Below are 14041 nucleotides of genomic sequence, written 5' to 3'. Positions count from 1 at the left end.
CCCAAAAGGCCGGCCACTTCCCACCAGCCGGTGTTTATCTCTACCTTTGTGCAGTTCAACCCTGTATGTTCAACCCTGTATCCACCCACATCTTCTGGTTCCTACTAGGAGGTCCTTTGATCGAGAGCCTCTGGTTGGGTGTGAGGCTGTAGGACATAGCACTCTAGAGCTACAGAAGCCCAGGCTGTACAGCTGTACAGGATGCAGACATCAGCAAAGTGGAAGGATGTCACCTTTTCGGTCTCGTTTAATCCGACGCCCCACATTATTATCGGCCGTGACGTACATTGCGATGGAGATATTACACGACAGATAATACATTTTCCCTCCACTTCTCTCTCGCTGCACTTGTTATCAGTCAGAATCCGATTGCTTGTGTCAAAGTGTTTGCTGGTGACTCACTCAACCTAAATCCCCTCTTTAAAAAATACGATCCAACTGATGATTCCCTGGTGGTTGAGTGTAGTTGGACGGACCTCACAAGTATGTCACAGTATTTAATTGGTGTCCTGTGTGACTCACTCTCCCTGGCCAGAGATGGCCATGGTGGGTGCTTTCTGGAGAACAGACTTTGGTTGATTTTTAATTAGATAAGTTACTGGTGCCTGGCTAGTGGACTATGTGATGCTGTAATCCTACTAGAGCCGTGGCTAACTCTCACTCAATTCCATTGGCGAGCAGAGACCAGAGAAAGAGTGGTTTCTAAATGAAGTCGTTTCTTTCTCTCTTGCTTTTCTTTCTTGCTGCCAACATGTTCAAAAGTGTTTGTTGGATAATCATAATTTCAACACCTGGTCGGTACAATTGTTTTGATGTATTAAAAAATTGGATGTTTGTTTCTGATGTCTCACAGGTACAGGTGGGCACCTCTCATCAGGACCAAAGGGTGGTGGGGTATCTCACCTCTACACATCTCCACGCCATAGAAGGTACCTTTCAGACGATTTCTCTTGCTTTCTCTCTCACCCTCGCTCGCACTCTCGCTTTCTCTCTAGCTCAGGGTCATTCCCTCTCGCCTATATAAAAATGTACCAGCGTCCAAACCCAGAATGGGGGGCATTGTTGTTCCGTCCTACAGCCAACAGCGGGGTGTCGTGGCAGAGGTGAATGGTGGTCCGTGTAAAAAGGAGGAACAGGCATTGGGGGGACCAGGGGGATGTTTTGATGACATAATGTGTGCCATTGGGACTGATCCGTCTCTAAAGATGAAACAGACGTCTCCGTACACCGCTCCCTGATTCTCCTCGACGTATTCCTGATCGCACAAACAAGTTGCTTGCACGAATCCACCATTGTCACAGCCACTTGGCTTGCGTTCGAAGAGTGGTATGAATGTGCAAGGCCAGAAAAAGCAACTCAGCATTTAGTTCTCCCTCCATTATTGTCAGAAAGCGATGGTGCTGCCCTGTTGTGCTACACGTTACATCTCTGATTCCGGTATGCTTTGTACAAGCTCAAAAGGGGCTGGCATCGTTTGGTTCTGTGTAAAAAAACAAACCCATAATAATGACAGGTGTGGAAATATTGCTGTCCCTATCCCTGGCTCTCTCTCTCTCTCTCTCTCTCTCTCTCTCTCTCTAGCTCGCTTTTGTTCTCTTTCTCTCTTCTTTGGGAACAAATCTACCCTCAGACTTATGCAAAGAAACAGAACCTCAATTAATGAAAGCATGCGTAACTTAAATCGTTGAAAGCAAGGACAGGAACATGCATACAGGACCAAATGTATATCGCCCTATCTGCCCACAAAAACAACATAGAGCAGACAAAGCTGCTTGCTCAAGCAGTCTAAAATGTATTGATACGGTATTGCTGCTGGCAGCAGAAGCAAGCTCATGCCTTGTTTATATCGAGCAATCCATCTCAGCCTGCATTGTGTGTGTGTGTGTGTCTGTGTCTGTGTGTGTGTGTGTGTGTGTGTTGGCGTTTGTATGTGTGTGTGTGTGTGTGTGTGTCGGCGTGTGTGTGTGGGTTTGTGAGTGTGTGACTGTAGAGTATCTTGATGCTCCTCCCTAGCCAGAAAAAAAAAGCCAGATCATAAGATAAATGACCAAATCAACACCCCTGAGCACTGGCCTCGCGTTCCCATAGCGACCAGCTCAAGCTATTGGAGGCGTCACAGCCCTATTTAAAGCCCCCGGTCGATGCTCCCCTCATTTTTTACCCGAGACCACGTCTCTAACCCACCTCCCGAGCTATTTCTGTGCCCTCCTCCTATGCTCCAGTGACTCTGTTGGCGTGGGTCTAAAAATAGGAGTACATGGGCTATTTGTGATACATCAAAGTAACCAGGGGTAAGGGGCATAGGCAAGGGAGAGAGAGGGATTGAGAGAGAGCGAAACAGAGAGAGAGAGAGGGAGAGGGAGGGGCGTGACTGGGAGAGATAAAGAGAGCAACCTCATTCTTGTATGACTGAAATTACTTTTTGCCTGTGTGAGTGTGAGTGCACCGACTATGTCCTGATGACGTATTATATAATTAGTGAACACATAATGACTCGACTGACGGTCATGCATCTCTTTTATTAACACACACACCAAACAGGTTTGGTTTGCCTGCTATTATTGGCTATTTCTAAAGGTTACGATATACGAGTCAACGCTAAGGTATACAGTATGTGTAATATTGACTTTGCTTTGTAGATGATCAAACACATGGCCCACACGTATGACAAACAGAGACACATGGACATAGCCACCGACACACACTTTGAGCTTATCGCACTGGAGATGAAGTGGAGAGCCATGCCAGCTTAATCCCATGCCACATACACTTCCAACAATATTCTCAACCCCTCTCCTTTCATTCTTTCATTGGCACCCTCTCCTCTACAATGCTGTTTCTCTTTCACACTTCCTCACCCACTCTCTTTATCTCGCTCAGTCTCTCTCATCTGCTTTACCCTCTTGTTCTACTTCTGTTATCACCCATTGGCAAACTTGCAGTACCCTCTCTCTCTCTGTCTGTCTGTCTGTCTGTCTCTCTCTCTCTCTCTCTCTCTCTCTCTCTCTCTCTCTCTATCACGTTTAGATGATCCTTTTCTTATCTGCACTTCCTCCATTACTTCCATTCTTCCATTCAAGTATTTAATATCTCATTATTCGGTTTTATCTGCCCTGAACACTCTAATTTTCTCTTAAGCACTTTCAGCTTCTTACTCATCTAATCTCGCTCTATTTTTACCTCTCTCATATCTCCTTTCTTCTTTTTTCTATTTAGAATTGATAAAAACTGAGAGACAAATGTGTTTTTGTGTGTTTGTATGCGTTCATAATTTGATCCTCTCTCTCTCCAGACCTATACATCAACCTCCTTTTTCAAAACCTAAACCAACACACACACGCACACACACACACACACACACACACACACACACACCCACACAGACAAACACACAAACACATGCGTGCGCGCTGACGTGTGTCTGTCCTGTGCGTCCCTCAGGCGATGCATCGGTGCGCTGCGAGCAGCTCGATCTCCTGCTCCAGTGGGGGGCGGAGTTTCGGCAGTCCTCGTTTCGCTCAGGGGAGGGGGAGAAAGTCCTGGAAGACCTGGTGGCCTTTGACGTCATCCTGGGGGACCTGAACTTTGACAACTGCTCTTCAGGTAATAGCCAGCCAGAACACTCAAGCTCGTCACTATATGATAGCATAATGATCGTTAACAAGCATAACAAAAGTTAGTTCCAAACAAGTGATTTGTTTGGACGAGGCATTCTATGAGTGCTGATATAGAGAACAACTGCACCGGGAATTAGCAATATACATGTATTGTTTGCCTTGACAGGGTTGCTAATAACCGTTAATTACATTGACAATCATAAGTGATTCCTATTAACTCCTCAGAATCACACATGCCACCAAAGCGATAATAAAAAATAAATAAAAAATAAATGTACATGATACAAAGCAGCTCAATAGAAGTAAATGGTATTTTTCTCAAAGGCTTGTGTGTGTCTGTGTGTGTGCGTGCGTGCGTGTGTTTGGGTCTTCCAGAGGACAAGTTGGAGCAGCAGCACGCCCTCTTCACTCAGTACAAGGACCCCTGTCGCCTGGGGCCCGGAGAGGACAAACCATGGGCCCTGGGTAAGTTTGATCAAGGCTTTACTGGAGGCTAAGCGCACGTTAACTGCGTTGACGCACCTCAAATTTGCTAGGGGGTTTGTTTTACCGACCGTAGTAAATTCAAAGTAGCGCGGCATTATCAATCAGTATTTACGGTGTCTGTGACCAAACACATCGTCTCTTGCGGCAGCCGGGTTTGCGACAGAGCCGTAGAATTGAGCTCACTCTTGTTAGCCAACTCTATCTGTTAAAGGTTGACTAGCGTCTAGTGTCTTGATCCTATCAAATAGATACACATTGATTTCTTGCCGATGCCAGCAAAAGATCTCGATCTCATAGTGAATGCAAAAAAAACAAAAGAAGTAAAGATTTTTTACGAACTTTAAAAGGCTAATAATGTGATACTCTACAAGATACGGTTGCTGTAGCCCGCTTTTCTTCGTTTTGAATGTTGTTTTGCAGTGGTGAGGTATTGAGTGATGAAGGAATCCTGGAGATCACAGAGAGAGGAAGGGACAGAGTGAGGGCAAACTGAGAGAGGAGGAACAGAGAGGGGAGAGACAGACAGAGGACAAATGGAGAGAGAAGAGAGAGGAGGAACAGATAGAGGAGAGACAGATGAAAGACGGTGAGAGGAGAGATAGAAAGAGGGAATTTTGAGAGGAGAGACAGAAGGGGAACAGAGAGAGGACAAACAGACGAACCTGAGCCACAATGTGTAAACTGCTGCTGCTCCTACAGTTTTTACAATATATAGACATATGTCACTTAAATTTAAATATCTAGGCGATGTGATGTAAAAGGCTTTAAGCTTTATAATTTTGTCTAGAGTCATGCTCCCCACCCATATACATTGCGAAATATTCAGACTTGTACTCTAGATGCTGTTCTTAATTTCACAATTTGCATTACTGGTTGTTTGTCCTACATTCCACAAACGAATAAATAAATATTGTCAACATATCACTTACATTTACTTTTAGGGCATTAAGGAGACACTTTTATCTAAAGCGACTTACAATAGTAGTAGGAAATTTAGTAGTAGAAGTAAATTTGTCAGAAGATAGAGAAAGAACAATATATCGCTGTCAGTACAATAAGGACGTTCATAGAACATAAGTGCCAAGTTATGGAGTGAGGTCCAAACATTGCATCTTGGCTCTCTGGTCTATTTGGGACAATGGACTGGATACTTTCCCCTTTAGTACAATCCTAGCTTCTACACTAACCTTGATCAAAGAATTCTCCTCTTCTTTTTACTAATACACACCTGAGTGAGATCACACGCAAACACACACATTCACAACACACACACACATAGACACTTCCTCCAGGTCATTAATATTGTGAAAGAGCATAATCATTTTAATCAGAAGTGTCATCAAAACAAAACGATACACAAACAGCAGGATAAACGGACACACAGAGACAGTGTACTGATGTACAGGGTAGAAGGGTTGACACAGAAAGGGCCAGAGTTGTAAGCTGCCCGTGGTTGTCTAAATCTGGATGAGCAACTACGTCGCAGCACCGAAATACACCCCCGTACTGTGCAGGCTTTAGTGACGTCAGCCAAGATGGGGTTTTAGGGCTGGTAAAGAGGTGTTTTGTAGGCCATTTATATTTTATGGAACAGTGAACAAGCCTGTTCAAAGTATAGCTTTCAAACTGAGGCATGAAGGAGGTATGAATGAAGGATGGAAGATACATAAACGTGAGAGAAAGGAAAAAATGAGTTGCAGCATTATCGGGACACTAACAGTCTGGGAAGGCAACTGGTAATGTCTGCACTGTAAGATAAATAGAATACTCTTGAATACATACGTTACATTATATATTGCATGACAGATAGAGAAAAAGGCATCACCTTCCCCACCCGTTTATCTGGTTCCCACTGCGCAATGTGTCGTCCGAGAGACGTATTTTCTGTGTCATTATTGGACGTCAAATTTCAGTCCACTGAAATGGTTGTTTTGTTATGCCAGGTGATGTCTTTTTTTCGACGTCTTCCGAATGTCTAATGTTGAAGTCCTTTGGACCTCTGTGTAAGGGCTATTTATAGTCCAAATGTGGTCGTTTGTTGACGTCTTTTCAACATCAAATTTAGACAAATTTTAGACGTCTTTTTTATACTAGGCCTACTTCTATAATTTATTTATTTTATTCAAATGTTTATCGTTGCTACCGTCGGAAAAAAAAATTACAATTTATTTAATTGCAGCGTCAGAGAAATGATATGGACCAATCAGTGGCTATCTCTCGCTCTCTCTCACCCCGCTCACTCGCATGCTTTTGACCCATCCGGGAGCCAGTGAACACATGCACACATGTGGACTCCCCCTGTCCACATTTTTTGTGTACCGGTCAGGATTCGAAGCGGCCATCCTCCGGTTACAGGTCCAACTCCATAACCAGTAGGCCACAGGCCAGTGCAGCAGCACACAAACACAAAATTTTGACGACCAATAATGACACAGAAAAGGCGTCACTCCGATGACACATTGGGCAGTGGGATCACGTATACATTTCCTGCATCTGTCATAGGCGTCCAATTGACGTCCAAAATATGTACCCAGTTCAAAGGTGAAATGTTGAACGTCAATATGACGTCCAAGTTGGGTCATGGTTTGACATCCAAATGGAGTGGACCTAGTTTGGACATCAAATAGAAGTCCAGAATTGGTCGTGGACCAACGGACCAGATATAGACATGATCTCCTCGTCTCTCCAACGTCCAATGTTTAGTGGGTTAGCTTGTAATCTTAGTAATCTTGTCTGCAATAAATTCATTTTTTTCTCTTTTGCCGGATTAGTAGGCAGCCAATCAGTTTCCCACAAGAGCTGTGATAATGATGGTGTATAGAATCAGAGTGCCTTCAGAGTATGCATCTCCTCTCCAATACCAGACAGAGAGAGAAGAGAGCATTTAAGAGACATTAGTCTGCTTCATGGCCTCGCACCCTCACCATCCACACAAATCATCGGCTGCTCCAAACACCTCGTCGGCGGTTGTAACACACCAATAGCTGGGGGATGTTTTTTCATGGTTACATAACCTGAACCGAACGGTGAGATTCTTTCAGAGGTGGGCCGTGCTCAACTTTCATTGACGAGCCACAGAGATCTGCTTGTGCATTTGGTCCTTTAATGTCACAAAGCCTTTGTTTTTAAGTTCATACTTAATGGATTGGCTCAACTGATGACGTTATTGTGCTGCACAGGTACATTGCTGGATCAAAGCGGTCTCTACGACGAAGAGGCCAACTCACCCGAAAGTTTACAAAAGTAAGTGTGGTTTTGTCACATAAAGGAAGTGCTTGACATAATTGGGAACACACACGCATATAAAGGCACTTCAGCCCTATGCATTGAAATGCCTCATACATATACAAAGACGCCCCTTTGTCTTTGTATGTGTGTACTGCATTTCAATGGGGTTGAAGTGAAACCGTCAACAATGATTATTGCTTGAATCCATTTGCGGTCTTTGCCAATCCAACTGATTCCATTTTACCCCCCTTCAACCTTTCCCTCAATCTGTGTATGTTGGTGCCTGTCCCCCCCTCCCCTTTAGGGTGATGGAGAACGAGGAGGCCAGGAAGGAGTACCTGGTGTTCCCTCCTAGCAAGGCTCAGAGTCACGGAGGCGGCGGTGGCGGCGGCGGGCAGAAGGGCCGCAAGATTCCCCTGAAGGGCAACGGACGGCGCATCGACTACATCCTGTACAGCGATGAGGGCCTGCAGCCCGACTGGAAGCTGGTGAGTGCTGTCTCATGGATGGAAACGTCCTCACCTGATGCCTATTAAGTCTTTCCTGGGTCACCTTTGTACAGGAGCAATGTATTACATTACTAAAATCAACTTGATTTTAGTCATGGTTCGCCGAATCCTCAACTTGAAAATCTCTCAAGAATAAATGTGCCCATCCACGATTCTCTCTAAGTAATTGTATTCTTTATCGCAGCTTTTGAAAATTCACCAAATTATGCAGCTAAAACTGTAGCTACAACTCAAGCCACTAGAGGCTTTGAATGTTAAAACATACATAGTGCAGGTTTAGCCTTCTATTCTTGCAATTGGTTATTTATGCTCCGTCAAACAATCTCCTACAATGTATGAATTGATTCAAAGCCTCGTCAAGCATAGGGAACTGCATTCATCATGTCGTTTTAGGACCGGTTTTAGCCGTTGGCTCTTTGCTGCCATTTCCTTTGGACATGAGTGCAGAGTTAAAACCACAGACCAAACCCAGACATGAGGAGTGCAGTATGATCACTGTCAAGCCAAACTGTTATGCTTCCCTTGCTCAATTAAATCCTAAACCAATGTCATTGAGCTGCCACCTTGTGGCGGAGTGTAGCTACCGTAAATGGTTGCGTCCTGCCACAAATCGTGTTTTTTTAGGTTCATTATTATTGATTATTATACATGCATGTTGTTGAGGATATTATTTTGAAATTCAAAGCCTGCATATAATCTAAACTCATGTCATGTATTGAATTTATGTATTGAATCGCAGATACAGCTGAGCTCATGTGTGCAGCCTGATGATGCTCAAACTGGGTGTGATGCTAACTGAAACCCATCCCATCTTCTTCCTGCCACAGGACATCGAGGAGTTCAGCTTTGTGACGCAGTTGGCCGGCATCACTGACCACCTTTCAGTGGCCGCGCGATTGGCCGTTTCAACCGGCGAGGAGGAGCCTTAGGGGGCTGTACATTCTCTTGCACTGCCACCGATGCATGGAGGAAGAGACAAGAAGAGATGCATGATGGAAGAGACAAGAAGACAGAGGAGAGAAATTTGAATACAAATGAGCAATTGAAAGATTGCGGAGAAGCGAGAAGGCCCCGTGTTTTATGAGAAACGCCACAGGGCTGGACGGATGGACGGGTTGACAAACTGATATATGGAGAGTTACAGGCCTGGGTTAGGGGGGTTCACGTTAAGGGGAGAGGCAACAATGGAGGGATTTAAAACAGAGAGATTATGCCAGAAGGTAGATAAGCAGGGAATTTGTATTAATGGTGTGATGAACGCTTTTCATACCCCGACAACACATACTCATGGACACACACAAACACACTCACAGAGGGTTTGATTTTGAATTTCTGATAAAGTGACAAATAACATCTCCTGATGTCAACGACAAATGGTCACTATGTATGAATTTATTTACATTGAGTTAAGGCTTTACTGTCACACAAACACTCTCACTCAAACAACTCTCTCTCTCTCTCTCTCTCTCTCTCTCTCTCTCTCTCTCTCTCTCTCTCTCTCTCTCTCTCTCTCTCTCTCTCTCTCTCTCATGGTCCATGCTGGATCTATACTATATGTCTGACCACTTTCTATGATTTTACCTTCTGGAACTTTCTGATTCTCATATAATACAATGGATGACTAGAGAACACAAAGAGGATACTGAGATTGTCTTGTACAGCACTGGTAGGCCTATAGCTGTGGCCAGCACAATGAGAGGCATTGGCCACTACGCTATTTGACCTTTGTGCCGATTGGTTGGTGTTCGTCTCTTCAAGGTCATTGGTCAGTTTACCTGTCAGTTTTCACCTTACTTCTCCTGCCTTGGTCCCAGGAACCTCAACTAAAGTGTCTTTTTTCTAAAAGTCTTTCTAAAAAAACGTAAAAAAAGATCAATCTAGAACAGTTTTTATGGTCACTGCGCCATTTTTGTAGAGAAGTACAAATGCCTGGTAATACTTTGTGGTTTATTATTTATACTTAATTGTATTGTGTAAAGAGGTCAAATAAAACAATCCGCTTGACTGGAGAAAGATTGTTTTTGATACAATGCAAAGCTTGCAGACTGTTTTCAACCATTTTGTAACTGGTGGGAAGTGACAAGGCGAGAAGGACATTTGAACTAAATTAATTAGCTGATTCCTTGCTTGTGTTGGAATGGTGGTCGTGACTGCATGACGAGAGCCTGGTGAGCAATCAAACAATACGAAGGTTGTTTGAACTCAGAATTTATAGTAATTTATAGTAAAGATCTGCGTTTCCCCTGGAAATACAAGCCGACCCAATGGGACATTGCTGCATGTGGAATGCTAACCTCTGCCAATAACATTAAATAAACACATAAGCAATATGTAAAAATACACACACACACACACACACACATATACACACAAAAACACACTGTAAATATACAGTATATACCCTTACATCGCATACAATATACAGAAGGCTTGCATGTAGACATGCACGCTCGCATGCACACACAAACATTCACATATTCACATATTTGTGTTATAATATACAATGTCAATAATGCAACCCCAGCAGGCAGAGGACAGCTCTCTCTAATGCCTGTGTTTTGGACCACCGCCATTCCTGCTTGTTCTCATACAGTAGAAAGAGCTACACACACACACACACCATCTTGTGTGTGTGCACTGTGTGAGCAGCTGGGGTTCTGTGATTTCCAACACCTGACCTGTACCCCTAACCCCTCCACATCTGTAGCAAGGCATTTATACTTTTTAAAATTCCCAGTCCAAGGCCACTCTCACACACACACACACAACAGTACATAAAATACTCTGAGGATATCCACACACATTTTAGCGATTTTGGGTAGAGTGGTGACGTGTGCTTAAGAGTTTACGCGTTATTATAATGATCTGTTCATTTTATCTTGTTTATCACCCTGTCCAAACTGCCAATCAGGACAAGGCAAAGCAATTGTGTATTTACTCCCTAAAAACAACTAAACTATATCTCAGATGCTGTGTGATTGCCTCTGATTGCCAATGTTTACACTGCAGCCTTCGGCCTGTTTGCCTGTTTCTTGGCACTAGAAGGATGCATGCCTTTTGAGGGACTCTTTACACAAGACCAGATGTGTCACTTTCAACTGCACATTCAACATCACTGTTTCACACTTTAACATGTGTTGAAGTTATGGACAGTATCGTTTAAATCTGTATTGCGGATGTGTTATACAAGTGTGTATGTGCACTCGCGTGTGTGTATGCTGAATACATGTCCACCTGAATATTTTTATTCTTTGTAAGCTCAACTGGCTGCTTTGACTCTTTTTTGTCTGTCTCTTCATGATTAGCTTTCTTAGATATTTTATGTCCTATGTTGTTGTTCTGATACTATGAGCATCAGAAGATACTAGCATGAAACTAGAAGGTTTATACCTGTGTTTATTTTTACTCAACATTGACTACATATTTACTTTGCTTTGTTTTGCTTTAGAATGCCCACTAACTGTTTAGCTTTCCCATTTCTACCAGGTGGGATTAAATGTCATGTGAATACACTATAGACCTATTATACAAAGGCTAATAAAATGTACATGTGCTCGGCTAGAATCCGACAAGTGGTGCCACAGTCTCTCTGAGGATCCACCGATGGAGTCCATATTAACTGAATAGATGTGTTTGATTAGCCAATGTAGATCCGTCCATCTTGTCCATGATGCGTATATCCTGCATTTGCTTCTAGTGCTATAGGCTGCTGCTAGGCCAACGCACTTCACTAAACAAACCATTGTATTGTGGTGGTGGGGGGATGGGGCAACTGTCCAGTTAGTTTAGTAATATAATTTATATTTGTAACTGCAGCTATAATTGCAGTATTTTCACACTAATATGTTTTTTCATGCTTTTATTTTTGTTTATTTGTAAGTGTTATCTAAGTATCTGAGCATTATGGGATATGGAGTAATAACATATGGTGTCCATCTTTAAGGTCAGGATCAAGTAGTCCCAATGTTATGAAGTGTGAAAGCTTGTTAATGCCCAACCACAGCTTGTTTATATATGTTTATAGATTTTCCAAAGTATTATTGAAGAAACATCTTTACCATCACCGTACTGAGTTGGAAACTGAATTTTGTAAGTGAGGTACTTGCCTCAGATTTGCAGGTTCCAATAAAGGCAGAGAACTGTAGGCCTGTGTTACTGTAATTATGCTTTGGGCCTCAGGTGATGTGTTACTTTGATATCCTTTTGTGTTTATATATATATATATATATATATATATATATATATATATATAACATTCTATAACATTCTAACATTCTCTGTTCGTTATTATTTTCTTTGATTTAAGTTACCCTTTTGTGTTTTTGGTGTGTGTGTGTGTGTGTGTGGGGGGGGGGGGGGGGGTCTTTGTAGGCTTACTCAAAGGCATGCTCTCCTTTAAGAAACTGGGGAGAATAATGGCATTTCCCTCTGTAATGTGCATCTTTCTTCAGACATCTTATTTTCTTCTGCTTTTTAAAAAATGGAATTGATTTTCCCCTGTTTGAATCGGTGTCCGTGTGATTATTTGAGTGTCCGAGTGTCATTAGGTGAGTGCTGCATGCAGCGCTCAACTATTGTTCTTCATAAGTTTTATTCTTTGTTTGTTTCTTTCTTTATTATTCCCTATAAACTTAGGGACCTATCTCCTTCCTCAATTTCCCCCCTAGAGACTCCATTCAAATTTTAAAATATTCGCAATAGCTTGGAATCGCGCGCTTCTTTTCAGATTTTTAAATTATTTTATACATTTTAAGATATTCTACTTTTAAAATATTATCTTTTTTTTTTTAACATGGGAGTCAATGGGAGGACGGCAGAGCCGTCCTCTGGTACTTCAAACTGGTACTTCTACTGTTTAAGTAGAAGTAGTTATCAATTTTCAACCGTTTATCTTCGTTCAAACCATTTAACAAATCTACACAATTGTATCTTCAATTATATCCAAACGGAATATCATTTAAACTTTATTCAGAATCACAGTTTTAGTTTCAAACCGTCATATTCTACAGTTGGACCCATTGTAGCAGTCTGCTGTTTTTTCCCCACTCACTGTATTTTTTGTGTGTGTGTGTGTGTGTGTGTGTGTGTGTGTGTGTGTGTGTGTTGTGTGTGTGTGTGTGTGTGTGTGTGTGTGTGTGTGTGTGTGTGTGTGTGTGCATGTCGTGACTGCTTGTGTGTAGAGTGCTGCCACAGACTGACGAAGTAAAGGTCAAACTGAGCTATTAGACTCTCTCAAACTGCTCGCAGCTTAACAGTTCATTTAACTCCTGAAGAAAAAATGAAATACACAAATCGTTCTGAGGTGTCATGCTGCAGTTCTTCTGGCCTCTCATTTACTGTTGGGCGAGTTTCTGGCAGTCCTGGCACTACGCAAAGGCAAGAACCATTAATGGTTGGTTGACATGCACGAGAGAAATAAGGAAACATACACCATACATAGAGATAGTGAGTGCTATTTTGGAAATTATAATAAGGTAATAATAAGGTATTATTATTATTATTATTGTGTGTGTGTGTGTGTGTGTGTGTGTGTGTGTGTGTGTGTGTGTGTGTGTGTGTGTGTGTGTGCGTGTGTGTGTGTGTGTGTGTGTGTGTGCGTGGGTCAGTGGGTCAGTGAGCTAAGAAGTCGCGCTTCCCCTTCACTCTGCATCATGTGCACAGGTCCTTCCAGAGAAAGAGGATCATCCTAAACCATGCTAACATTACCACATCCTCAGGAATTCACTTTATTTCCACAACTCTATTAAAGCATCACAAAATGGCGGAGCCTTGACAATAAAAAAAACATGATTCTTTTTGCTGTACATGCTGCTTTCTGCTGTACATGTATACATGTAACGCATGTAATTCAGGAACAGTGAGGGCTACGAACGAACCTACCTGAGCCATTGCCTGAGCCTCTATCCTGCCCCTCTATGTATTGTTGTATATATCCACACGAGGGCGCCAGCGTGCAAAGAAACAACATTAACCCTACAATCACTGCTTATTTACATTCCACTATGGAAAACACGAAAGCACTAAATGAATGCCTTATTTCGCCTAACATGCAAATGTAGAACGCAAGATACTATCTAATCTAACGCCCAACGGAGAACCGTTACCAGACTACGAGCGTTACATCACCATGACAGTCTGCATTGGCCAATAGGAGCACGCCTCAGTAGGAAAATACAAACGCCTTTTTGAAAAACTGTACGC

The 14041-nt window shown here is 42.7% G+C and overlaps 1 protein-coding gene across 1 annotated transcript in view; it reads left to right on the top strand.

Moving 5' to 3' along the window:
* smpd3 (sphingomyelin phosphodiesterase 3) overlaps positions 1-8769 on the top strand; it is a gene marked incomplete at both ends in the record, with an annotated part of 16074 nt that extends 7305 nt beyond the window's left edge. Inside the window, 6 exons of the mRNA XM_079743436.1 lie at positions 854-929; positions 3442-3603; positions 3993-4082; positions 7283-7346; positions 7636-7819; positions 8668-8769. Of these exons, the coding sequence (XP_079599562.1) occupies positions 854-929; positions 3442-3603; positions 3993-4082; positions 7283-7346; positions 7636-7819; positions 8668-8769 (678 nt within the window). The remainder of the gene's footprint in view (positions 1-853; positions 930-3441; positions 3604-3992; positions 4083-7282; positions 7347-7635; positions 7820-8667) is intronic.
* Between the last annotated feature and the right edge of the window lie 5272 nt (positions 8770-14041).

This window comes from Pollachius pollachius (genome assembly GCF_949987615.1).
Source record: "Pollachius pollachius genome assembly, chromosome: 9".
Lineage (NCBI taxonomy): Eukaryota > Metazoa > Chordata > Actinopteri > Gadiformes > Gadidae > Pollachius > Pollachius pollachius.
The sequence above is the reverse complement of the archived record's forward strand: the minus strand, read 5'-3'. Positions and strand labels throughout refer to the sequence as shown.